Source organism: Pteronotus mesoamericanus, unplaced genomic scaffold (genome assembly GCF_021234165.1).
Source record: "Pteronotus mesoamericanus isolate MK-2021 breed Mesoamerican mustached bat unplaced genomic scaffold, CSHL_Meso_final contig_1189, whole genome shotgun sequence".
Lineage (NCBI taxonomy): Eukaryota > Metazoa > Chordata > Mammalia > Chiroptera > Mormoopidae > Pteronotus > Pteronotus mesoamericanus.
In genome coordinates, this window is record NW_026555038.1 from 1,417,357 (window position 1) to 1,443,034 (window position 25,678).

Here is a 25,678-nt window from a genome sequence, read left to right on the forward strand (position 1 = left end):
GTTGTTTGTTTTATTATTGAGTTGTAAGAGTTCTATGTAAGTGCTTTATAAAACATGTGATTTGCAAATATTTTCTACCAATCTGTGGCCTGTCTTCATTTTCTTAATGATGTCTTTTGAAGTGCAAAATTTTTAATTTTGATAAAGTCCAATTTATAAATTTTTAAATGTATGGATTTTGTGTTTGGTGTTGTATCTAAGAAACCTTTACCTAACCCAAGGTCTCAAACATTTTCTCATAAAAGCTTTATATGTTTCCTTAAAAGCTTTATAGTTTTAACTCTTATATTTAATCCATTTTGAGTTGATTTTTGTATATCGTGTAAGGTAAGGGCATAAATTAACCTTTTGGCATGTGGATATCTAATAGCTTCAGCTCCATTTGTTGAAAAGGCTATAATTTCTCCTGACAAATTGTCTCAGCACTTTTGTCTACAATCAAGTGAACATAAATGTAAGTGTTTATTTCTTGACTCTGAGTTCAGGTCCATTGATCTATATGTCTGTCTTTATGCCCATACCACACACTGTCTTGATAACTGTAACTATATAGTAAGTGAAAGTCCTCCAATTTTCCTTTTTGAAAATTGTTTTGGTTCTTCTGAGCCTTTGCATTGCCATATAAATTTTAGGATAATCTTATCAAGTTCTACAAAAAAAAGAAGCATGTTGGAATTTCATGTGTACTTTTTTTGTATTCCCTTATTTTTTACACAAAGGTAACATACCATAGATACACTTTCATTTTTCTTTTACTTAATAGTATATCCTAGAAATCACTCCAAATCAGGTCATAGGGATCTTATTCATTGTTTTTTTAACAGCTGCATAGAATTTCATTGAGTAAATGTACCATAATTATTCAAAACTCTGCTGTGCAAGGGCATTTAGGTTGTTTTTAGTATTTTGTAATTACAAATGCGGCAGTGAATAATCTTTTGTATATTTATTTTCCGGTTGTTGAAGATGTATCTTCAGAGTAGATTCCTAGAAGTCGATGGCTGGTTGAAAGGTAAATGTATATTTCTTCATAGTAAAGAAATAGCATCTGTCTTGTTTACTTCTCTTTTATTTCTCAGACATTGATGAATGTGAAAACGAACTCAAAGGAGGCTGTGTCCATGACTGTTTGAATATTCCAGGCAATTACCGCTGCACTTGTTTTGATGGCTTCATGTTGGCTCATGACGGACATAATTGTCTTGGTAAGGAAAACGGTTGGAAATGGCAGTTCTCCTTCACCCTCTGGCACCCCCACCCTGTTTTTCCTTTGATGAAATACTCATTAAAACAAAAAGGGGATCAGAGACTTGTGTTTTCTAGCCCCTCAGAAATCACACTCTCTGACAGAAAACCAGCACAGGGTTTTAGTTTTTATTGTGATCATTCATAATGTGAATCCTCCATTAGTCCAAGGAGGTGGGCGAGCATTGTCTTTACTACTTGTTGACTTACTAGCATTGACTTGTCACCTTCAGATCTTTGATTTTGTGATAAAAAGGTCTGGACTTATAACCATTTCTTTAATGCTGTTAAGTATCTCTATTCTAGAATCTGGTAACCCTACTTTGTCTGGAAGACTCCCAGTGTCTGCTTGAATCTCATCCAGGTAGAGCCCCCCCGCCCTTTTTTCTTGAAATAGAGAGGAGTTCAAACAGCACCTTTCCATCAACATCCTCCTAGTGTTCCACTAAACAGAAACATCTGTAGCCCCTGAGTTAGGGACTGCAAAGAGCGGTGTTTACATTGGTTTCTTCTGCCAGGACTAAAACAGAATTTAGAAATAGCAAGCAATTGGATTGGGTTGAGTGTTGGATAGTTTTAGAGGACGCCGTCCACCTGGCAGGCAGGTATTTGTGGTCTGTTTGCATTTTAAGCCTGGTGTCATTCGTCCTACGGAGGACATCAGGGGAGACAGATGGCATCAGATTCCTTTGACACCGATGACCCTCCATGTGGCTGACCACCAATGTCCCCTTGGTCGGCCAAGGAGCAACTTAAGCCAGGCCCTGATTCTGTGCGCCCTCACAGTGCAGTGGGAAGAGCCACTTGATCAAACGCGCAGATCAGTGCCAAAGTCACAGATAAGCGTGGGCAGAGCTTGTGTTTTTTGTGAAATATTTTCCTTTGGGACTCACTCCTCATATGACCTTTATCCACTTCAGTGTCATCTGGAGCCTCATCCTGCTGTAAACTCTGTCCCTTCCTGTCTAAGAGGTCAGACTTTGGGTCAGACCGCTCGGCTCCATTGAGGGCCAGAGGATCACTAAGCCCTTTTCAGACTTTCTAGGCCGTCAGTCCCACAAAAAGGCACATTAGGGCAACAGTCCCGAGAGCGGCGACACACTGAGATTAATGAGAACTCAAAACCAGGAAATCACTTTTAGTATTTAATTTGTTGGGACGCATAACAGTGTATTTGTGTGGGATTTTGGGGGGGTTTATTTATTTATTTTTTTGGTCGTCAATTTTCATTTTGTTTTACCGTTTTCTTGGGGGGAATCTCACATATCCTTGATTTGCCTGCAGTGGCATTTTGAGGATTGGTCTCCGATGGCAGACCCCGCCGTCACAGTTGCGGTCAAACCTGTAGCCTGGAGAAGTGTGAGCTCCCAAAGGACGAGGTGCCACACCGGCCAGGAGCTAAGGGCGGGAGCCAGGGTTGGGTGGGGAGGCTCTGAGCGCAGGCCTGCTCTGAGTCCTGGGCCGCTGAGCCTTCCTTGCCTGGCCGCGAACACATATGTCAGCAGACTCTCTCCATTTCCCGTCCGTGGGGGTCTCTCTGTGGGTTTGGTAGCAAGGATCCATGTTGCAGAAAGACCCGGAGCACCCACTGGCTGTATCTCAATAGGCTAAGGATTCTTTTAATAAAAGCCCTGAGAAAATAAAGTGGTACATTAAGAAGAGCAGGGCCAGCATACCCAGAGACTTCTCTGCCAGTTAGACTTGAAAGGGTTGAAGCATTTTGTGACCAGAAAGAAGCTCAGGGCCAGGGCTTCTGAGGAGTGGCAGTATCCTGTGTTCTCTGGGAAGAGCCCTCACTTCTCCTCGGCCCCCGTAACCACACATTAGCCACAAATATATTAGCCAGAATCTACAGAGTGCAAACGCCACTTAGTTCTGGCACTAGCCCCAGAGCCCTCCAGCATCTGAATGCCTGGGAGCCTGAGAAACTAAACACAGCCCTTCCACGCCGCTCACCCCACCTGAATCCAGCTTCTGTTTACTGAGTGTCTGGAAGCAGGGCATAGCTCTTCGGCTTTGTGGCAGTGGCTCTCCACGCTGGCTGCACGTTGAAAGCACTTAGGAAGTTTAAAACAACACTGTGGCTGAGGTCTCATCCAGGACTTCTTCTACTGGTGTCTCAGGATGTGGGTCCAGGCCGCAGGGTTCTAAACTGCAGCCAAGGTTGTAAAATACTGTTTTACAGTCTGGAGAAACTCACCAGCCTAGTGATATGTGCGTTTGCCTGTGAACACACACACTTTGTATTAATTCAGCCAGCGTGCATCACCCAAGTTAGTGACACATTGCTAATTGCCCTGGAGAAAAGGAATAGTGATTAAACGTGGGATGGGGCGTGGCAGCTCAGAGGGGAGCACAGTTTTACCCAAAAGCGATCCAGGAGTTGGTGTTCAGGGAAGCAGATCTCTCCGGGGCACCGTGAGTCCTCGCCGAGGAACACCTAGGCCAGGTGTGTCCCAGCGTGGCTCATCCTCTGGAATGTGCTCCCTTCGCCCTTTGGAACAAAGGAGGGCAAGTTTGTTAGGCTTTAGGGGATGGCTCAAGTCCCATCAGTTTAGAAAAACATCTGCTCAGCAGTGTGGGAAGACCTATGACTGTAAGATCTGAAGCTTGAAACCAGATAACAGATATTTAGATGCGGATTTTCTTGTTACGGATGTGCCCAGGAGCTAGTGATAGGCATGTGGGCAATCAGCCTGGAGAAAATAAATTGCTTTTGTATCAGCCTTCTCCTTGAGCCTCTGTCATATCTCAGACTTTTCTGGAAGTTTCCTCATCTTTGGCTCTGGTGATGCTGTGCTCTCCTGCTTGCTCGTTGGTGCATTGAACAGTTCAGTGCAGCTGCAGGTTCCAGTAAATAAACAAGTTCTGGTAAATAAAACTCAAACCTTGGTCCTCAAGGAGTTTGCAGTCTGGTGGAAACAGAGAAGTAAAAAATTCTGAGGGGTCAAAAGGTACAAATTCAAAGAAAACGATTTTGAGAAGACAATGCGATAAGTATATTGATAGAACCATGTGCGTGTGACTCAGTGGCAGGAAAGTCCCCTAACCCCACCCTGGGGGCAGGACACTGGGCCAGGCGTCTCCTTCCCTGTGTTTCTGACAGTCCTTTCTCAGGGGCTCCTGCTCGCTCCTCTCCGTCCTCCTGCCCCTGGTATTTTCCCAGATGCTACCTCTGGTGCCCACTTTCTGCTCCCCTCTCTCCCTCCCCACCCTCCTGCCGTTGGCTTTCTCAGGCACATTCACCTACATCAGACCATCACAGGTAAATGGTTTTCAGAGCTGTCTTTACAACACAGGGGTAGGTTTCCCACCACCTGCCAGGCCTAGGCCCGAATGCCGGCATCTCACACTGTCGCCTCCCGAGTGGGACCCTGGGGCCAAGCACACCTCCTCCCCCATCTCTTCAGGCAGAGCTGCTCTTGCCCATGTTTCTTGGCCAGCCCGCCACAGGCCCACGTGGTTCCCCGGCCTGCAGGCACCTGTCCACAGTGCTCTTTTGGGTCCTCTTGCCTAGGCATCCCCACTGCCAGGCCCTGGGTCCAGTGCCCCGCTGGTACCAGGCGTGGCTATTTCAGATGCTCCAGTGAAACCAGACTCCCAGGCTTTCGATTTTTTCCGCTCCTCCTGTCCTTCCCTCAGCGGCTGCCTTGTTCTTACCCACACGGGGGTGTGACCGTGTCACCCTTGCTCCACGTGGTTCCCAAGGACCTCCCAAATGAAGTCGGTCTTTCTTTGCTTGTTACTCAAGGTCCTCTGCAGTGTGACCCCCAAATCGATCTTCCCAGCTCTGTCTGCTGTAACTTCCCTGCTTGCACCCAGGCTGCAGCCCAGGAAACAACCCCCTGTTATGGGAACCGACACCGTGCCCCCGGGCCTTCGCACCAGCGCTCACTTCCTTCCGCCTAGAATCCCTCCTCCTGGTTTGCAGCGGAAGGAATCCCGCAGGGCCCATCCTTCATCAGCTTTTCCATAAAATCCATCCTGATACCCCACAAACACACGTGACCTCCCTTTCCTTTGTGCTACCTTTTACCGTATCTCATAATTACTTGTGAGTTTGTCTCTTTCCCTCTCCTGAAGGTCGTGTGCCTAGAGTTCAGGGATTTGCTCTTTGTTTTACTGCCTCCCTGAGCACTGGGCCCTGTGCTTTGGAAAGAGAAGGCGTTCAATCAATATTTACGGACCTGATGATCTTGTGTGCATGTGGAAGGCCTTTTTGAAGTGAGCCCCACACCCGTGAAGGTCGGTTAATCATCCGAGGGTGGGTCCCACTAGCTTCAATTCTTGGAGCTTCTGTGATGCAGGGACTGGAAAAGGAAGCTTATCTCTGCTGGTAGGAGTCCCTGCGCCGCTGGGCTGGGCGGGGTATTTGAAACAGCCGCAAAAGCAAAGGCTAAGCCCTCTCCCCCTCCAGATGTGGACGAGTGCCTGGAGAACAACGGCGGCTGCCAGCAAACCTGTGTCAACGTCATGGGGAGCTACAGGTGCCACTGCAAGGAGGGGTTTTTCCTGAGTGACAATCAGCACACTTGCATTCACCGCTCAGAAGGTACCTTTGCTCTGTTGTGGGCGGGGCGTGGGGGTGGGGGGAAAGGTCACACCTGAGGATCCCCTCCACCCTCAGTCACTTTAGAAGGGAAGTGTGGACTATAGAAGTGGTCCAGGCTCTGCTACTGGGGAACCGTTCATCTTCGTCCCCTGGCAAAATAAGTGGCTGAGCTCTGAGGTCTCTTCAAACTCTCACAATCTCTGATTCTAATCTTTAAATAGAGTACATTTCAAACATGACTAGATGTCTCAGGAGAAATGGACAATCTGCCAAGTTTTTCAAAAGCGTGCTGCAAACCACAGCACCAAGTGCGAGCCTGCTCCTTGCTCAGGGTGGGTGGGGAAGGGCTGGAGCCGTCCTGTGGAGACTTCCAGAGCTTTGCCGTGTTATCACCCCCAGCTAGACCGGGCCTTTCCTGTGTTTTGCATTTTGAACTCCAAGCCTCTGAGGCTCCAGGGGGCCGGGGATCCCTCCCCAGACTTGGGCTCTATGTCACCACTTACCATTCCTCCCTAAATTTGCAGAAAACTCTTCTCTTTTAACGACTTTTTTTCTTCTCTCTATTTGAGTTTATACCTTTTTTTATTCCTCTGTTAGTTCAGTAGACTCTCAAGAAGGGGAGGCATTGAGTACGTGTCCAATCAGCCACTTTTCACCGAATGACATGCTTTTAATTCTTCTTTGCTCTTTCCTAAGCTCAATAATCACATTTTTGGTGGCTGCACGTCTTCTCCCGGGGTTGCCTGTGCCTATTTTCAAAAGAAGTGCCCTAAATATTAGACTATTAACTCCTTTTGGTATATGCTACTTATTTATTTTCTTAACTTAAAACAAGGCCATTTTAAGGTCTTCTATTATTTAATCACAGATTTGTAAGCTTATCATTTTAATTGTGGTTACAGTGCCTCTTAAAAGGTTTCTTGGTGGAAGGAGGTTTTTACCTCATTTCCTAAGAACGATGGCTCCTTCCTTACACATACCGAGAAAGCCTGTTACACCGGGGCTGGAGGGTTTGAGGCTCTTGCCACCCCAGCCTGCTCGCTGTCGCATCTGAGCAGGGTGTTCACACACTGCCTCTAATCAAGCAGATCTCTGTCTCGTGCAGGCTTGACAGAGTAGCAGTGGGGTTTCATTTTCCTGCTGGTCTGTCTGGACTCTTGCGTGAGCTCTGCCTCTGGTCTGGGGCCGACCGATGAGGCCAGCAGCCCTTGTGATCCGAGCTCAGGGCATCTTCCCTTCGGTTGCTCAAAGCAGCTTCCTGAGAAGTCAGTCTGGCTCTCCTTCCTGGCAGCGAGGAGGCCGGTGGGGACCTGTAGGTCAAGCCATTGCTTGAACACCCCCGGTGTAGATCCCACCCACTCACAAAGCCACACTCACCCCTTAGCACTTCCAGAGCTGTGGTCCCTTTTTCCCCTCCAGCAAGCCCCCTAGACCGATTATAGACACAGGCTCCTCGTAATAGAAGTAAATACAAAAGCAGTTCCCTTCCACAATCTGTGTTTTCTAAATTTTCTACAATTCAGACATTCTTGGAACCCCTGAAGAGTATTTAAAATGAACGTACTTGTCTGGAGCTAAAACCAAAATCCAAGAATTTGTGTTGTGGTCTGGAAGCGCTCCCTGTGATTTTCTGTTGTGTTTCAACCTGATGGCTTGGCAAGCCCACATCAGCGAGAGCCAGCAGATCCCCGCGCTCTGTCGCCGCGACCCTCCCACCCAGTTCTGAGCTCTTCCAACAGAACAACCCTGAAACAGCGTTCCGTTAGGATCTCCTCCCTGCCATGCACAGTAAACCCTTAGAGACTGTATTAAAATAGACTTTAAAACCCACAGTGGATATTCAAAAAAAAAAAAAAAAAAAAAAAAAGACTAAAAGAAGGTAACACTGCAAGCTAGTATTTTCTAGTGTAGCTGTTATTTTTAATAATTAGTTACTAAATGTTCCTCATAGGGGATTCTAATAGCTGATTCTGAGGGAAAACTCAAGCCATTGATTTTTTAAAAAAATTCTTAGAGACCCCGAAGCTCTGACAGAGAGACTGTGTGTTTTCACCCATGTAATGGGGGTAGGCTGGAGAGAGACATTGCCCCGCCTGCCTTTGTCCCTGTTCACGGGTGCTCGGGCTCTCAAAATGAGCATTCCTCTTTTGTTTTGTCTGCTCTGAGAATATTTTTAGATGTTTGCCCTGCCGCCTTTTCAGAGCAGTGGGGAAGGTGTCAGGGTCGTGAGGAAGGGGCTGTGCTCTCAGCGGGGCCTGTTTCCCCCTTTGTGCGATGTTTCTCGCCCCGTTGGCAAGGCATATTTTTATTTCGTTTCCAGAAGTATTTTTCATTGAGACTCAGAGCGTGGGGACCACCAAATGGGGCATTTCTAATGTTTTTGAGCTGTTTCCCTCCCGGTGAACTAACAACCCCGAACACAACTGCCAGGCCGGTCCCTGGGGAAGCAGGGCCATGGGTTGCGGGCCTCCCGGCTTGGACCAGACCCTTTGGCCTCCCCTAGCAGTGGCCTTGTTTTGAGTCAGGGTAGTTTGAAAAGCTTCAGGTCACCTCTTGAAAAGCCCTCAGCATCTCCAGAGACATTCAAACCTCCATTATCTCCTGGTAAGTTTGGGTCTAGCTTGCTCTGGTATAGCATCAGGGGCAACTTTTGGTTGTATCTCCACAGCTTCTGGCACATGGTTCTGATGAAACATTTCTTGTGTAAATGAACTGCTCTGAAGCAGTAAAGGTCACTTTGCAAATGTCCCAATAGACTTGTAAACAGAATGAAAAAGAAGAAAAAGAAGCAGCTGACCTTTTTGGGAGGGTACTTTGCAAGTGTTACTGCCGCATTTCCTTGGGTGCTGTTACACATACCTCTAAGTGTTCCTGGCACCTGTTTTTGTTCTTTTTTTAAATTTGTTTTTTATTCTCTCCTGAGGGCATTTTTTTCATTGCTTTTAGAGAGAAAGGGAGGGAGAGAGAGAAACATCCAGTGGTTGCCTCTCACACATGCCCCAAACATGGATCGAACCCGCAATCTGAGTATGTGCCCTGACTGGTAATCAAACCCACGACCTTTCAGTCTACCAGACAATGCTCCAGCCAAATGAGCCACACCAGCCAGGGTTTGGCGCCTGTTTTTCAAATAGTCTGCTGACCCAAGGACAAATGTAATGCTGAGGAAGGCAAGTGTAATGCCCAGGTGTCCTGTCCTTCCCGGGAGGCAGCTCTTGCTTCCTGTGCCATCTCGGCACCAGGAGAAAATAACATCTTCAGAAATCACCAGCCAGACCAAAGAGAGGTTTCCACTGATCCAGTGCAAGCCTGTTTCTGAATTAATTGACAGCAGCCCTTGGCATGGGTGACTGAGTCCCAGCACCTTCCAGCAGATTGAGTGCCGGCGTTCAAACAGCTCATAACTGTCTGATAAAAACCAAGATAGTTTTAGGAGAGTATGGGATGTATTAACTGTTGCGCTATCTTTTGGAATAGGAATGACATCTGTTTGTATGAAAACGATTTACCCCGTTCAACATAGATCAATGGGTCTGTGGTAGAATGGGAGAGAGGTGACTTTTGACCTCATTAGAACCGAATAGCTAAGGTTCCCGGGGCACAATACAGAACAGTGTGGGATCCTAGAGGAGCTGAATGAAAACTTTTTGTTTGTAGGTTTAAAACGGTTACTTCCAATATAGAAAGTGTCTTGTTAGTAGAGAGTCAATGAGAACAAAATCCCTACTTTCAAAGATGTTTTAGAGTTGCACTGTACAAATTCAAAGAAGCGTCACATTGGTAACGCACTACAAACTCTGCCCACGTTTTGAGAATGCTCTTGGGGATGGTAACAGTTCCTTCAGAGTGCTGGCAGGCGTCAGGGTCTCAGTGGGTTTTGAGATGAGGCACAATGCTGGCAAACGACATGGGTGTATACTTTGCTATGGTCCCGTCATTTCTATGCATTGTAAACCAGCCAGGAAGATAACCATCCTTCCCCCGTCCTTGCCACTGTTACCGCAAGACTGGGCCTAAGGAAAGCTTAGAGCACACCCGAAAGAATTACGCAGCAGCCAAAGCAAACCGCATGTAGGCGGTCTCCTTCTGTTCTCTTTGTCATCATGTTATTGTTGTATGACACTGTCAGAGGCTTGTGCCCCAAGCTTGCTGGGAGAAGGGCCCAGGGACTAACTAGGGTGGTCACAAGAGAGAAGCGCCTGGGCGGGGGTCCATGCAGTGGTGCCAAAACCACAGCAATCACAGTCACCACCCAAGTGTGGATTTGGTGTGGGTAGAGAGGAGGGTGGAAATTTTCTGAAAATCATCTTCAAGAGTACGTGAAAGCATTGGGACCCTCCCTCAGTCCAGCTGCAGGCCTTCTCGGGCGCTTTCGTCTTCTCTTTGCACTCTTGATAGCACTGGTCACCAGTTCCTGGGGCCAGCAGGCTCTGATTCCACGCTCAGAGAGCTCCTGATGGGAGCTTTCTTTTCAGTTTCTTGGTGGGGGCTCCTACCTTTTGGGGGGCATTGAGACATCTTATCTCTTGGGTGACATAAGAAATTTTTCATGTTTCTGTTCATTGACCTGCCTTGATTTTAATGACATGTTTTTTAAAAAAAATATGGGGCTGCTGGAGACTCAGGCAGGCAGGCGGGTCTGTGGCTCACCCCTGGTCACGTGCTGCTCTGTTTTGCAGAGGGTCTGAGCTGCATGAATAAGAATCATGGCTGTAGTCACATCTGCAAGGAGGCTCCAAGGGGCAGCGTTGCCTGCGAATGCAGGCCTGGCTTCGAGCTGGCCAAGAACCAGAGAGACTGCATCTGTAAGTATAGGCTGGTGCACACCTGTGCTGGGAACCTTCCTGCCCCAGGGCTTGTAGTTGGCAGCCCAGCATCAGGAACGCCACCTCATGGCAGAGCACTGACCTCCACTGAGCACTCAGCTCATTGCGCAGGCGCAAGCAAGTGTAGTCCCCCAAAGGGAAGGGAGATGGTGTTTTTAAAAGGAGGCAATCAGAAGGAAATAAAATTCAGGAGGAAGGAGTGTGAATGTTGGGGGCTGGGTAGCCCCATTCCTACAGAACAAAATCAAATCTCATCTGGCAATCACAGCTCTTTGCTACCTGGTTCCTGTTTCTTTTATAAGCTCTATCTACCTCTCTCCCCAGACACCAACTCTTTGTCTTTCAGAGGACAGCCCATATACTTTCATGCCCACAAGCCTTTTCCACGCACCTCTCCCTTCCTGGCTTCTCACTCAATGTTTAATATCCTGCGTAACTTCTAATAATGATAAGAGTAATGTCTACCTTTGGGGAAGCATTTATTATGTGCACAGTCTTGTCTGAAGATGTACCATGTCCTATTTCATTCTTACAATCACCACCCTAAGAACAAAGTATTATTATCCTCATTTTTAGTTGAGAAAACTGTGGAGAAGGTAAAACAACAAGGTCACGCAGAGATTGAGTGAAGAAATTAGGATTCAGGTGTGGTCTGCCTGACAGTAGGGCTTGAGCTCTTAGCCGCCATGCTGCCCTGCCTCAGAACCCTTCTCGATGGCCTCAGGAAAGCAACCGTTTGGTATTTTGACTCCCACAGCAGAGAGTCATTTCTAGGATCTGACCCTCTGGGTTAAAATGTATATTTATGTGTGTCTCCCCAACTATGAGCCCTCCAAGTCCGGGACCTTGTCTTATTTTCACCTCTCAGTCTTCCGGTGCCTATCACAGGATGTGCTCAATCCACATTTTTAAAATTATGGATCAATAAATGGTGTACAGAGTCTGGACACAGCTGCCACACAGTGATGAAATACAGTAATGAAACGCCAATGGATAATAGGAAACAACTGGCCATTAAAGATATTCTTGAACCATGATTTATGGATAAAGATATTCTTGAACCAGGAAATGCTGAGGGCTTCCCTGTGGGAACTCTTCCCAAAGGCGTGGACCTTCTAGAAGACCCCTGCAGTTTGCTAGGGATGATAGTTTACAGTGAGCAAGCAGCCTCAGTGGTTGGCAGACGAGGAGACTGTTGTTTGGGTTGTTTTTTTTTTTAAGTCACTGCATTCCTTTTTATTTTTTAAATTAAGGTATAATTGACATAAAACATATTAGTTTCAGGTGTACAATATAATGATTTGAGATGAGACAGTTTCACAGGTAAGAGACATCTTTCCATTGTCTCCATTACAAAGCCGAGCACAGCCTCGAACCTACCAAACCAGGGCTGGTGCCACCAGCACAAACAAGCTCTGACAGGCTCTTGGGATCCTTAAAAGCGGGGCTGCTCCTGGGGGCTGCCAGTGACTGGGCAGCGTGAAGACCCCTGCTCCTGGCTCCAGTGTCTTCGGAGGAGGACCCAGATCCCCCAAGACCTGTGCAGTGAGACTCTCAGCAAGCATTTCAGTCTTTTCAGGGGCCAGTAGAATACCTGAAAGCTTATTTTTAAAAATTTTAAATGTTTTTAAGATGGCACTGCTCAAATAAGATAATCATACCTGAAAGAAAAAAAAAGAGGTTTAGAATTCTGCCATACAACCAGCTGTTTCACTTTTTTCATATTCTTATTTGTTGTTCCTATGCATAACACAATTTTTACATAACTATAATCACAGAGCAGTTTCTTTCTCATACCACAAATATGCATTTAGTTCTTTTAAATGAGAAAAACTGCAATGTCTACATAAGAATTCAAACAGTCCAAAGTGTGGAAATAAAATACAAGGTCTGGCACAAGTAACGCCCCCTCTTTTTATTAGTCTTTTATTACAAAATCATCAGTATGTAATTCTGTAATGTAACAGTATCACACTGAAGCACACCATATGACATGTTAGGTGAAATGTTAAAATTAAAACTATAAATTATTACACCCATATTGTTACCCTACCAACCATACTCAAGCAGGCCTTACTTCTGCCGGACCCTGTATAACCTTCCTCCTCCCATTTCCTTTGCCAGAGGCCACCACTGTTCAGTTTGATGAACAGATAGTTTTGTAGTTGGTTTTTTTCTCTTTTGGCTTGTCATCAATGCATTCATACATAGTCTTTGTAATTACTGGTTAATATTGCATTAATTGTGTGCAAAGAATCATCATTTTCTCTAATTACCCACCCTTCCTTCCAACTAATCCAGGAGGAATCTGATGAGTGAAATCCTATACATATGTACAAATTAAATATTGTCTGTTTGTTCTAGACATAAAGTGCTATTGCACTTCCCAGAGCCCCAGCACAGCTGTGTTAATATGCAACTGTCTCCTGAGAGATCAAAGCAAGTAGTCTAGAATCTTTTGTCCTAAGTTTCCTTAAATGGTGAAAATCTACACTCCGCCCACCTCTCCATCTCCACCTTCTACACAGTTTTGCTCAAATCTGTCATTCAGCAGTTCCACATTCCTTACTGTGACTATCTGTTTACATAGACAGAGAGAGGGTCTGAGTCAGGGTCATCGCTTTCGTGCGCAGTACCCAGCATGTACTAGGTGCTCAGATACTTGCTGAATGAAAATCAGAGTTCTCCTGGCGTAGACACAGCCCTGGCTGTAGAAATCTCAGTGCTTCATGCATTGATTCATTTTCCTCTCAGTGACTTGTAACCATGGAAACGGTGGGTGTCAGCACTCCTGTGAGGACACAGCGGAAGGTCCAGAGTGTAGCTGCCATCCACAGTACAAGATGCACACAGATGGGAGGAGCTGCCTTGGTGAGTGGAGACCCCCAAACTTGGTGAGAGTCTACCCCAACCTGTCCCACACTAACTAACTAACTCGAACCCTAACCCTAACCAACTATTAAGGGTGTTTAGCACCAGATGCACGTGTTTCCAGTGTAATTGGCCCCAATTGGATCCCGTGCTGCTTCACAGGTGGCAGTGGGAGTGGTCAGGAATGGGGTCCCTCCCTCCGTGTGTGACCTTGGAAAGCCCTTTCACTTCTCCTGGACTAGGCTTCTCCTGAAGCTAGTATTCGGGAGACTGGACAACACATCCCGAGGGGCTAGGGTGACACAAAGTGAGATGAAGCCGTTTGTGGCGACACAGTAGCCTTTAGTCAGCAGGAGCCAGGGCTGCATGTTCCCGACGGGGGGCTGCCCCGCCTGTCATGGCATGTCCTTTGTTAACTCCATTTCATAAGATTCTCTTCCTCTTGGACTAAGGGTGCTGGCGTGAATCTGAAGCTTGCATTCCCCAGTGTCTCTTTGGTCAGTGCAACGTGCTTCAAAAATCTTTTCCATATTTAATGGTTACTAAGGCTCTGCATGCACTTTGCATGCCGTGTTTCCCACAGAGCCTCATTACAACACATTTTTATGGAGTGAACAGTCACATATCTCACATTGTTCTCATGTCTGGGGTTTCAGCAGAAGTGGTTGTGCTGGGGATGAATAATCTGACTCATTCGGTCTGAGAACTGTGCTCTTTTGTGTTTCTTGTAGAGCGAGAGGACACTGCCTTGGAGGTGACAGAGAGCAATGCCACATCCGTGGCAGATGGGGATAAACGGGTGAAGCGGCGGCTGCTCATGGGTAGGTGCCTCGCCCACGCTTCCCTGGCCACTGTCATTGTTCATTTCCCCATCCCCAACTACGTCAGGCCTGAACCTGGGACCCAGGCGCCCTCAGACCAGCTGGACCAGGGTCAGCAGCTCCTGTCAATTCAGGGTGTGTCTGATCTTCACCCACCACTGTTGCTTCATCACCATCCGAGCCCCTGGTATTGTGGAAAGAGCATGGTTATCCTTGGTCAGGATAACCAACTTAACGTCCTAGTGGCCGCCCCAGTTAGCTGTGGCACCCAGGAAACCTGCCCTGAGCCTCCGTTTCCTAGTCTTTCTTTAAAATACATGTAATACATGTGGCTTGGTTGGAGCGTTGTCCTGTAAACCAAAAGGTTGCAAGTTCAGTTCCTGGTCAAGGCATACACCTAGGTTGTGGGTTCAATTCCCCATCAGAGCACATACAAAGGTTGCAGGTTCATCCCCGGCCAGGGCACATGAGAGGTAACCAATCGATGTTTCTCTCTTACTTGATGTTTCTCTTCCTCTCTCCCTCCCTTCCTCTCTCTCTGAAATCAATAAGCATGTCCTCGGGTGAGGATTAAAAAAAAATAAAATTAAATAGATGTAGTAAGACCTACCTCTTCGGGTTGTCAGGAAGCTCAGTTAAGATAATAACATGCACAAGTGCACAGAGTCCAATGCCTGGGACTTAGTGGGTGGTCAGTCACATTCCGTTCCCATCCTTCTCAGTAACTGGGACCAGAGCGGCACTTTGTGTGCCCCTAGCTTAGCATGGTGATGTGTCTGTTATTTTTGTCCACTGAGTCTCCTCTTTCTGACTTCAGCCCATGTTAATGTCAGGAGAGATGAATGGAGAAGAGTGGCACTTGGCTGTGGGACATGGGAGGGTCTGCCAGCAGGTCCGACAGTGCAGCTGGAGATGACAGCAGAAGTAGAGGCCGTGGCTGTGGGCGTGGGAATCAGATCCTCTGCCACATTTTTATTCTGGAGGAAGTTTGGCTTGACTTAAAATCTATCTTTTGGTAGCTTGTGGATTTAGCAGTCAGGTAAGATATTGAGCAGCGATTGGTCAACAGGCAGGTAACACTTCTGAGCTCTTTTCTGCCCTATTAAAACTATTGTTTTTGATTGCCTTAAATCAAAACCATACATATGAATAATGTAAAAACTTTAAAAAACTTAATTAGTACTATGCAGCTTGTAATGGAATACATCATTTCTTTGTCTCCTACCTTGCCATTTCCTCATCCCCTTTGTGAGAGGCAACAATTTTTAATTCTTCTAGTTGTTTCTTCTTCTGACTCCCCTTCTCCATATATCTGAAAAGGGAGGTCTATGCAGTTACTTCTTTTTCCCTGTTTTGTTGAGATGTTCTACAGTTATTTATTGATGTGTCAGTTTTAGGAATTAGCTTTTGACTTCCTACCACAGAACACTAAGTTTAAGTTCTCTTCTGCTCCCTCCCCTTTCTCTCTCTCTCCCCTGATATCCTTAATATGGTTTTATCATGATTTAAACACTATTACATCTTTACATTATTGTGACTATAAATGTCTAAATATAATTCACCTGAGAGTCACGTAATGTACTATGATTATATTTTTTTCATTTGCTTAGTTTTCTAAGTATCTCTTACCAGTTCTTTTGCAAACTTCTGGCAGAGCTCTAGGACCCTTTTCAATGTGTTCAAATACAGCAGCTAACTTATCAATTCTGTTTTCTTCTTAAAGAGTCTGGTCTGAGGTTCCCACTGGCTCTGGTGGAGCCTGTCTCTGGGTTGGCTGTGCATTGCTCATCTGAGCTTTCCCTTCACTACTCTCCTGTTTTGGCAGGTCCCACATCTTCTCTTTTGTTCATTTACATGGGTAATATAGACTTTTTAAAAACTTGGCATGCCTGAAAATGCCTTTTATTCCATTTATTCCTCTTTCACCCTTTATTGAGAATTTGGCTCAGGGAAGACTTCCAGTCAAGATGGCGGCATAGGTAAACGTGGCTCACCTCTTTGCACAATCACATCAAAATTACAACTCAAATATACAACAGCCATCACTTAGAACCATCAGAAATCAAGCTGAATGGAAGTCTGACACCTACGGAATTAAACCACGTATGTCCAGACTGGTAGGAGGGGCAGAAATGCACAATTGGCTGGTCCCACATCAACGTGTGATGAATAAAAATTTGGGAGGGATATCTCTGGAGTGAGGAGTCCCAGCCCCATACCAGACACCCTAGCCCAGTATTCCAGTGTCAGGAAGATAAGTCCCAATAACTTCTGGCTGAAAAAACCAGTGGGGATTGAGTTGGTGGGAGAAACTTTTAGAGTTCCCCTTATCCAAGCAGTTCCCCTTAAAGATCCCACATATGGACTTGCTCAGATTCACTCCCTCTGAGCTCCAGCACTGGGGCAGCAGCTTGAAAGGTACCAGTGGCATACAGGGACCAACTGAAGTGACTGGCATCAAGGCAGGAGCTGGAGGAGAGTTTTCTCTCAGACATAATGGTGGGAAGAGGCCATTGTCCCTTTTCTGAGCCCTCCCACCACAGAGCCACAGAGCCAGCAGGCGGCTGCCATATCTGACTCCATCAACCTGGCTAACAATGTTTGCCCTTCCCTGGACGTCCCCTGAGACTCTATCCCACCCAACTATGGTCACACCCAAACTGTTAACTGTGACTTTTCCATATGAATGGCTCATTTTGGCCCATGCTTCACAACTTCCTAAATCCTGTCAAGCAAGCAACAGCTGACCTTAGTGAGTCCCCAGCCCCCGTATTTCTTGCTAAGTAACCCCAGGCCTGGCACTGGCGGCAGCCAGTCTAGATTTGCAGCTTGGTTTCACCTGGGAATCTCCAAGCCCAGCACAAGTAGCAGCCATCTCAGATTGCTTTATAGCTCATGCAGGGTGCCCCAGGCAGAACACAGGTGAGGGGCTGACCTTGGCCTGCACCACCCAGGAAATCATAGAGCCTGCACACCCAGTGGACAGCTACAGATCACGTTAGAGCACCAGCACCCTGTCCCTGCACAGCTGATTCACCATGAAGTGCGGAGTGGTCAGTGGTCACAGACAGTCCTTGCAGCTGACTGGCCTGGGTAAATCCTTTCCATTGACCTGCTAACAGCAACCAAGGCTCAACTACAAGAGGAGGGTATACTCAGCCCATATGGACGGTGACAGGGGAGGCTGTGCCACTGGACCCTATAGCACATCTACTACATTAGACCACACTAACAAGACACAGAGTCAAAGCAGCTTTCCTTAATACAGAGAAACTAACACAGGGAGGCTGCCAAAATGAGGAGACAAAGAAACATGGTCCAAATGAAAGAACAGATCAAAACTCCAGAAAGAGAACCAAACAAAATGGAGATAAGCAATCAATCAGATGCTGAGTTCAAAACACTGGTTATAAGAATGCTCAAGGAACTTAGTGAGGACCTCAGCAGCATAAAAAAGACCCAGTCAGAAATGAAGGATACACTAATTGAAATAAAGACAATTTACAGGAAAACAACAGTAGAGTGGATGAAGCCAAGAATCAGATCAATGATTTGGAACATAAGGAAGCAAAAAACAATCATGCAGAACAACAAGAAGAAAAAAGAATCCAAAAACAAAAAAACGAGGATATTGTAAGTAGCCTCCTGGGACAACTTTGAGAGGTCCAACATTTGCCTCATGGGGTGCCAGACAGAGAAGAGAAATAGCAAGATATTGGAAATCTATTTGAAAAAACAATGAAAGAAAACTTCCCTAATTTGTGAAGGAAATAAACATGCAAGACCAGGAAGCACAGGGAGTCCCAAACAAGATGGATCCAAAGAGGCCCACTCCAAGACACATCACAATTAAAATGCCAAAGGTTAAAGATAAAGAGAGAATCTTAAAAGCAGTAAGGGAAAAGAAGTTAATTACCTACAGGGAAATTCCGATAAGACTCTCAGTTGATTTCTCAAAAGAAACTTTGTAGACTAGAAGGGATCAGCAAGCAGTATTCAAAGTCATGAAAAGCAGGAACCTATAGACAAGACTGCTCTACCCAGCAAAACTATCATTTAGAATTGAAGGGCAGATATATAGCTTCCCAGACAAAATATCTAAAGGAGTTAACCATCACCACACTGTTATTATGAAATGTTAAAGGGACTTAAGAAAAATATCAAAACTATGAACAGTAAATGGCAATAAATACTTCTCTATCAACAATTGAATCTAAAAACAAACTAAGCAAACAAGAAAAACAGAGACAAAATCATGGATACAGAGAGTGTTTTGATGGTTGTCAGATGGGAAGGGGGTAAGGGGGAATGGGTGAAGAGCTAAGCGGACTAAGAAATACAAATAGGTAGTTCAGAATAGCCATGGGGATGTAAAGTACAGCATAGGAAATGGAGTAGACAAAGAACTTATACGTATGACCCATGGACATGAACTACCAGGAAGGTGTGGAGACTTCCTGAGGGAGTGGGTGGCGCTGGGTGGAGGGGAGCAAAGGGGGAAATTGGGACAACTGTAACAGCATAATCAATAAAGTATAATTAAAAAAAGAAAATTGACTCAGTATAGAATTCAGAGTTAGAAATAATATTCCATGAGAATTTTGAATAGTGTTCTATTGTTTTCAAGCATTCAGTGTTGTTTCAAGAAGTCTGAAGTCATATTTATTCTTGATCTTTTATATGGAACCTAAGAAAGCTTCTCTTAGATGTTTCTAGGGTCTTCTCCTTTTTCCTGGGGATCTGAAATTTCACAATAATGTCCCTCAGTGTAGGGCTTCTCCTTCCTGTTATGTTGAGCAGTCTGTTGGCCTTTTCAATATGGACATTCAAGTCCCCTGGTTCTGTTAAGTTTTCTCATATTTTTCTTTGATAGTTTTCTTCACTCCATTTTCCCTGTTCTTTCTCTCTGGAACTCCTAGTAGCTGGCTGTTGTAACTCCTGTATTGATCCTCTAATTTTCTTCTCTTTTCTGTTTATATTTTTGTTTTACTTTCTAGAAGATTTTTGTTTTCTTTGTTTTTTATCCCCTAATTCTTCTGCCGGATTCTTTTTAAATTTCTGCTTTCAAGAATTCCAAGAATTTTGGCCTGACTGGTGTGGTTTAGTTGTTCGGACATCATCCCACAAAACAAAAGTTCGCCGGTTCCATTCTTGGTTGGGGCACATGCCTGGGTTTTGGGTTTGGTCCCTAGTTAGGGCACATACAAGAAGCAATCAATCAATGTTTCTCTCTTACATCAATGTTTCTCTCCCTCTCTACCTCCCTCCCTTCACCTGTCTCTAAAAATAAATAAATAAAATCTTTTAAAAAATAACAGCTTTGGCTGGTGTGGCTCATTGGGTTGAGTGCCAGCCTGGGAACAGAAAGGTTGCCAGTTGGATTCCCAGTCAGGGCATATGCCTGGGTTGTGGGCCAGGTCCCCAGTTGCGGGCGTGGCAAGTGAGAGGTAGGACGCAACTGATCAATGTTTCTCTCACACATTGATGTTTCTCTCCCTCTCTCCTTTCCGTCCCCTCTATCTAAAAAATAAAAATTCAAATTAAAAAAAGAATTTTCAAGAATTTTACTTTGGTCTTTTGTTGTAGGAAACTGTTTTTGTTTCATGGATGTTTTTCTTATTCCTCTAAGGAAATTAATTATAAGATTTTAAAAAACTTCTCTTTTGTTTTCTGTATTATCTTTGTTTCCTCCAGGTTTCCTGTTTGTTTGATTTGGTGTATTTACTTCATATTAGAGGCTTTCCTGAAATGTCTGGTGACTCTTGACTGACTTTTCATATTTGATAGTGAAATACTGTAAAGCCAATTGAATATTCCGTCAACTGGTGGGCTTACTTAGCCAGTGCATTTCGAGATCTTCAAATGCCAATATCTATAGGTCTTTCACTTGGGCAGGTCGGTTTATCTGGAGAGGAGTCTTTCAATCTCCTGCTGGGGGGACGTAGGCTTGACTGCCAGCCTTCTGGCAGTTGCGTAGGGGGTAAGAATTTGCCATCTCTCTTTTCAGGGTATAGACCAGGAGTGTCCAATCTGCAGCCCGTGGACCGCATGTGGCCCGGGATGGCTATGAGTGCAGCCCAGCACAAAATTGTAAATTTACTTAAACGCCCCCCCCTTTTTTTTTTTTTTTGCTCATCAGTTTTCGTTAGTGATTCTATATTTAACATGTGGCCCAAAAGGCTGGACACCCCAGGATAGGCTTTCACTGACATTATCTCCCCATCCCCCCCGTTATTGCTTATGCCCTTGAGTCCAGTTCTTCTCTGGTCCCACTTCTCCAGGATACATTTCTCTATTGTAGCCCAGTAAGGGGGAGGGGTAGTCATCTGGCTGTGGAATTTAGTAGGGAGTCTGGGACTTACTTGTTTGTTACATAGACTCTCAGTCAGTCTTCCTGTTTTTACCTCCATCCTCACCCCTGCCTCTAGAGTAACTTAGCACCTGCTATGGCAGTGAGTGCCCCTGCACTGACATGCCACTTCCCGCACACCTGACATCTCTCATCCATTTTCTCCATCCTTAAGGATTTGTTCTTTGAAACATCGTTTTAGTGAGGTTTTGAGAGGAAACAGATACACATGTATGTCCTGCCTGTCATATCTACTCAGAACCAAGCCCGTGCTCCCAGGCTCTACAATGGGGCCGCTACGGCAGTGAAATCAGGCTTCTGCCTGCCTGCGTGCTAACAACTGAATGAGTGCTGAGGAGCATTTATCTATTCCTTGGAGTAACTGTGTGAAACGGAGAACTACAAGGCCATTTTGCTTATTGTTCCTCCTCTCTATAGGTGCTATTTAACAACTGTGGCTAATTTTTTTTATGTAGTTCTGACAGCTCTTTCTCCTTTCATGGAACATAAACTCCTAATCTGAGTTAACTGGCAGTCGCAAGGAAGAAGCCATTGGTCTGCAACAAGAGAATGGTTGGGGTGGGCAAGGCTTAGCTTCTCTTGCTTTGCCCATTACTAATATTGAAGGGGGAGAGTTCAGGATTAAAAAAAGACCCCCACCCCTCATTTTCCCTGTTCTGTATTCTCATCTAATTTGCCAGGTGTGTCATACTTAGCAGGTCACTAGCTGTGGATCAACAGGGAGTTTGAGTGGCTTCAAGTCAGTCAGTGGAGGGAAAGGCTCAGCAGGTTGGAAGGAGCATCTTAACCCCTCTGGTCATCCATCAAGCTGCCCTGGGACATGTTACTTATTTACATAGGTGGGAGGAGCTGCACCCGCCCTCCCTCTATCTCATTTGCAGGCGGCAGAGACCTAGGGGTAAAACCGTGACTACCCTGCCATGCTTCTTGGCTTTTATGAACTTCGTTTTGTATGAATACTGCACTCAATCCCTTCCCTCACACCTGTACTGGCACCTCTTTAGGAAGCTAACTGAACTTTTTCTTACCTCCTTGTCAGAAACGTGTGCTGTCAACAATGGAGGCTGCGATCGCACCTGTAAGGATACCTCGACAGGTGTTCATTGCAGTTGTCCTGTTGGATTCACTCTCCAGTTGGATGGGAAGACCTGTAAAGGTAGCCTGTGCCTCTTCATGCTGCTAATGTGTGGGGATAAAGCCACCGCTTCCCCTCCACACCTCCTGCGTGACTCCAGATTTGCTTATGGTTTATGTTGATGGGAGCTTTTCTTCCCTAGGCTAGGGGAAGGTTATAATTGAATGAGCTTAACTAGAACAAACTTAATTACACTAACTGTTGAGAAAGTCAGCTTCTCCAAGTATCAAATAAACCATTTCAGGCAGCAACCTTATTAGAAAAAGGCAGAAGTTAAGGGGAACATTTGCAGGAGATAATATCAACATATCTAAATAATAGCCAAGATTGTTATCCAGAGAACAACTGTACTTTTTAATGAATAACTGTACCTTTAACTTTTATTGATGAATAGAGACCCCAGTGACCTGCTAATATTTCATGGGCAAGACTACAAAGGCTTAGTTCTTCAACATGATAAAAAGTAGATAACCAGTTACTAGATGAAACTGAGAGAAGATAAGATTAATTTGAGTATCAGAATCATTTAAAAGCATTAAGGCTATTTGATCATTGTGTAATTTGCCAAAACAAATGTTCTACTTCCTTATAACTTTAATGATTAAACTGGAATGGAAAGTATACCAGAGGGAGCCACGTTATCTTAAGAGAGCAGAGCAAGGATGAGAATATAACAGGACATCAGCCTTCTATCCCATGGATTGTTTCCTCGTGCTGGTCAAGGGCAACCCAAGCCACAGTTCTCTAGGGGACTAGTCTCTTGTCTTTTAAAATTGGTTAAGCCAGGCAAGAAAACATGTGTTCGATTAAAAACATCAGCGAACATTCTTAAATGCTTCTATGGGTCTGTTTTTGTTTCAGAGAATAATGAAGCACACAGAATAGTACTTCAGGGATTTGTGGAAAACGAGGCAAGTATGGCTGTCTGATTTGCCGATGCTTGCCTGTTACAGATATTGATGAGTGCCAGACCCGCAATGGAGGTTGTGATCATTTCTGCAAAAACACCGTGGGCAGTTTTGACTGCAGCTGCAAAAAGGGATTTAAATTATTAACAGATGAGAAGTCTTGCCAAGGTATGTGCTGAAATGTAGCTGTGCTGTGCAATGCCCGCTGGTTGGCGTGGAGAACATGAGACCCCACCCTAGCAGCGACTGGCATGTGGGGCTTCTCAACCGAGTCGTTAATCCCACCTCCAACCTGTGTCTCACTTATTTCATCTATTAGGTAGAGTGAAAACACTGAGGTAGCTCACAGGTATATTTTGGAAATTAAATGTGAATGATTAGAGAACACCTCAAAGAACCATCTGGTGTGATTAGAGCAGAGCTCTCTGCTAGGAATGCATTGGATCTCAGAATGCAAACCAGGTTACATTAGAGTGTTGCGATAATGAATAATTTTCCTTTTCTTTAATGATTAACTGGAATGGAAAGTATACCAAAGGGAGCCACCTTATAAATTTCCTTTAATGTTATGGATTTTATAACAGAATTTGGTGGCAAAATATGTAGATTTAGTTAACATACCTTTTCCCAGCAAAAAGTTGAGGTCAACCTTTAATCAGGATCATGTACCAATTGACTCTTCCTTGTAGCCCTTGTTTGAATAACCAGGCTTTGGAGCTTGGTGGGAGGGAGCAGGGATTGAGAGGAGGGGAGGCTGGTCAGCCCTTGGGCAGGATTGCAGACCCCTTCTCAGATGCCTCCCTCCCACATCAGGGTGTGGCAAGGGAACTTCTCTGGATGGCAGTTGATACATTAATAACTGGGTGATGGTAAACTCTTTTCAGTAGGGGGCACCATTTATATTTTCAGGAAGTAGGTCTCAGAAAAGACCTGCTATCATTTATTCCTGTTCCATTTTTAGAAATAAGAACAGCCTAACTTAATTTTGTTAGAATCCCCAGAATTAAAATCAGAAAATAATATCTGACTCTACTTCAGATACTAAAGATGTAACAATACCTTTTTTCTTTTTAATATAACTTTACAGTGCAAATTAGGTGTCTCTCTTGGAATCTTCTTCTTAATATGTATTTTGTCAGGCAATTCAAACATTGTCCCCTTTAAATTCAGTGAGTTCATTCTAGACGATTACTGCCGGTTTTCATCCATTTGGCTTGGAAAGCAAATTTGCTGTTCTACATAATGTTTCATAATGTTTCATAATGTATAGAGCAAGAAATACTATTTAAGCTGTGTAAACACATTAAAAAGAAATTAGAAAAGTGATCTCATTATTTTTGGCAAAGCAAAAACCCGTCACGAGCAGCCAAAGTCAGCTACTGGAAGAGTCCACCCTCTCGACAACTGGCTGATGTTAATAACAGAATTCATGGCGTGACATCAATTACTAGGGAAGAAACAGACTTTTTCTCATTTTTCACTGATCAGTCTTGGTAGAACAAATATTTGCACAGAACAAATTTACTGAAGAAATTGCCAGGATTTCTGGGAAAAGCTAGGGAAGAAGAGGTGTTGCAAGAATTTGCCCTTTTTATTTCACTTTTTTATTCTTCTAGTTCGTCCCAAATGTTTTATTTTTTATTTTTTTATTAACATAGTTTCTTGCAGCACATTTGATATTGAAAAGAGATATAGCAATGGTCTAGTTGGCTTCCACTGAGCTACACACTGGTCCTGGTTTATTCATTTGGAGACGTAAGTCATAACTCTGTCAAAGCCTCACCAAGAGCTGAGGAAGCGAAGCTCTGAAATTCTAGTCTGCAGGAAAGATGTGAGGGCCAGACCAGGAAAGAAGAGATGGTTAGATCCACAAACACAGTCTTGAGGCTAGTTTTTGGGACCTCAGCAGAAGCCAGAGATGTCTGCACACTGAACCAGGACAGGAGGGGCCCCGCGGGACTGAACCATGGGGAGGGAAACCAAGGAATTGGCCAAGAGGATCCATCTTGGAGCTTTAACACCAAATTTCAGTGTCTGCAATAGAAAACTACTGAGGATGTTAGCGTTAATGTATTCTTTTAGAGCAGGAGGCATTAAAACCAGGATCAACTGGCCATCTGGGGCCAGAAGACTCATTCTGGAAAAACCAGAAAGAGAGGAACTAGATTTATCTCCAGTCCAAGTGTATTCTCCTTTCACTTTTCCCTAGCTTATAAAATTACTATGGCTCTTTTACCAATAGTAGTATAACAATAATAAAGCACAGGTTGTGCCTTATCACTTCCAAACCCTTTTTAGGTATGTTATCTCATTTGGCTTTAATTAAATATTTTAAATTACTCAGCCCTACAAATAAGCGTGGGTGTGAGAGACCAACTGACCTTTTAGGCAAATGCAGTTTGCAACAGAATTTGGAAAGAAGGGTCCTGGCAGTGAGGATACTTATTGTGGGCTGCTCAATACTGTCTTTAACACAAGTGAGTGGGAGAACTGATAGATAATGTTTTATTCTGTTTGTGTTGTTTTCCCCAGTAACTGGTGTTATTATAAACATGTTCTCTCCACTCATCCTTCAGAATTGGTTTCAGATCCCCTCTCCCTTTACCATTACAGATGTGGATGAATGCTCTTTGGACAGGACCTGTGACCACAGCTGCATTAACCACCCTGGCACATTCACATGTGCTTGCAACAAAGGCTACACCCTCTATGGCTTTACCCACTGTGGAGGTGAGCAGAATGCCCCAGTTGGAGTCAGATGAAACTGGGCCTGTAGCGGAACAGGCCTACCCCTAAGTTCTCCCCATTGGGGGATGAGGGGGACATTCCAGTCCCTGTACATTAGTACTGAGTCCATCGACTCACGGGAAACATCTGTAAAGGGAAATCTGCTCCCATTTTTCCCTTTAACACATCAGGTATGAAAGGGAGCAGAGAGGAGAGCTAAGCT

General features: G+C 44.8%; 1 protein-coding gene across 2 annotated transcripts in view; it reads left to right on the forward strand.

The window, feature by feature from the left end:
• The window catches only part of SCUBE2 (signal peptide, CUB domain and EGF like domain containing 2), a 68,528-nt gene that overhangs the window by 9,254 nt on the left and 33,596 nt on the right, over positions 1-25,678 (forward strand). For both annotated transcript variants that reach the window (XM_054582981.1, XM_054582990.1), the window contains exons 3-10: positions 1,080-1,205; positions 5,663-5,797; positions 10,477-10,602; positions 13,378-13,494; positions 14,226-14,315; positions 21,725-21,841; positions 22,774-22,896; positions 25,342-25,458. In XM_054582981.1, coding sequence (XP_054438956.1) covers positions 1,080-1,205; positions 5,663-5,797; positions 10,477-10,602; positions 13,378-13,494; positions 14,226-14,315; positions 21,725-21,841; positions 22,774-22,896; positions 25,342-25,458 — 951 coding nt within the window. The remainder of the gene's footprint in view (positions 1-1,079; positions 1,206-5,662; positions 5,798-10,476; positions 10,603-13,377; positions 13,495-14,225; positions 14,316-21,724; positions 21,842-22,773; positions 22,897-25,341; positions 25,459-25,678) is intronic.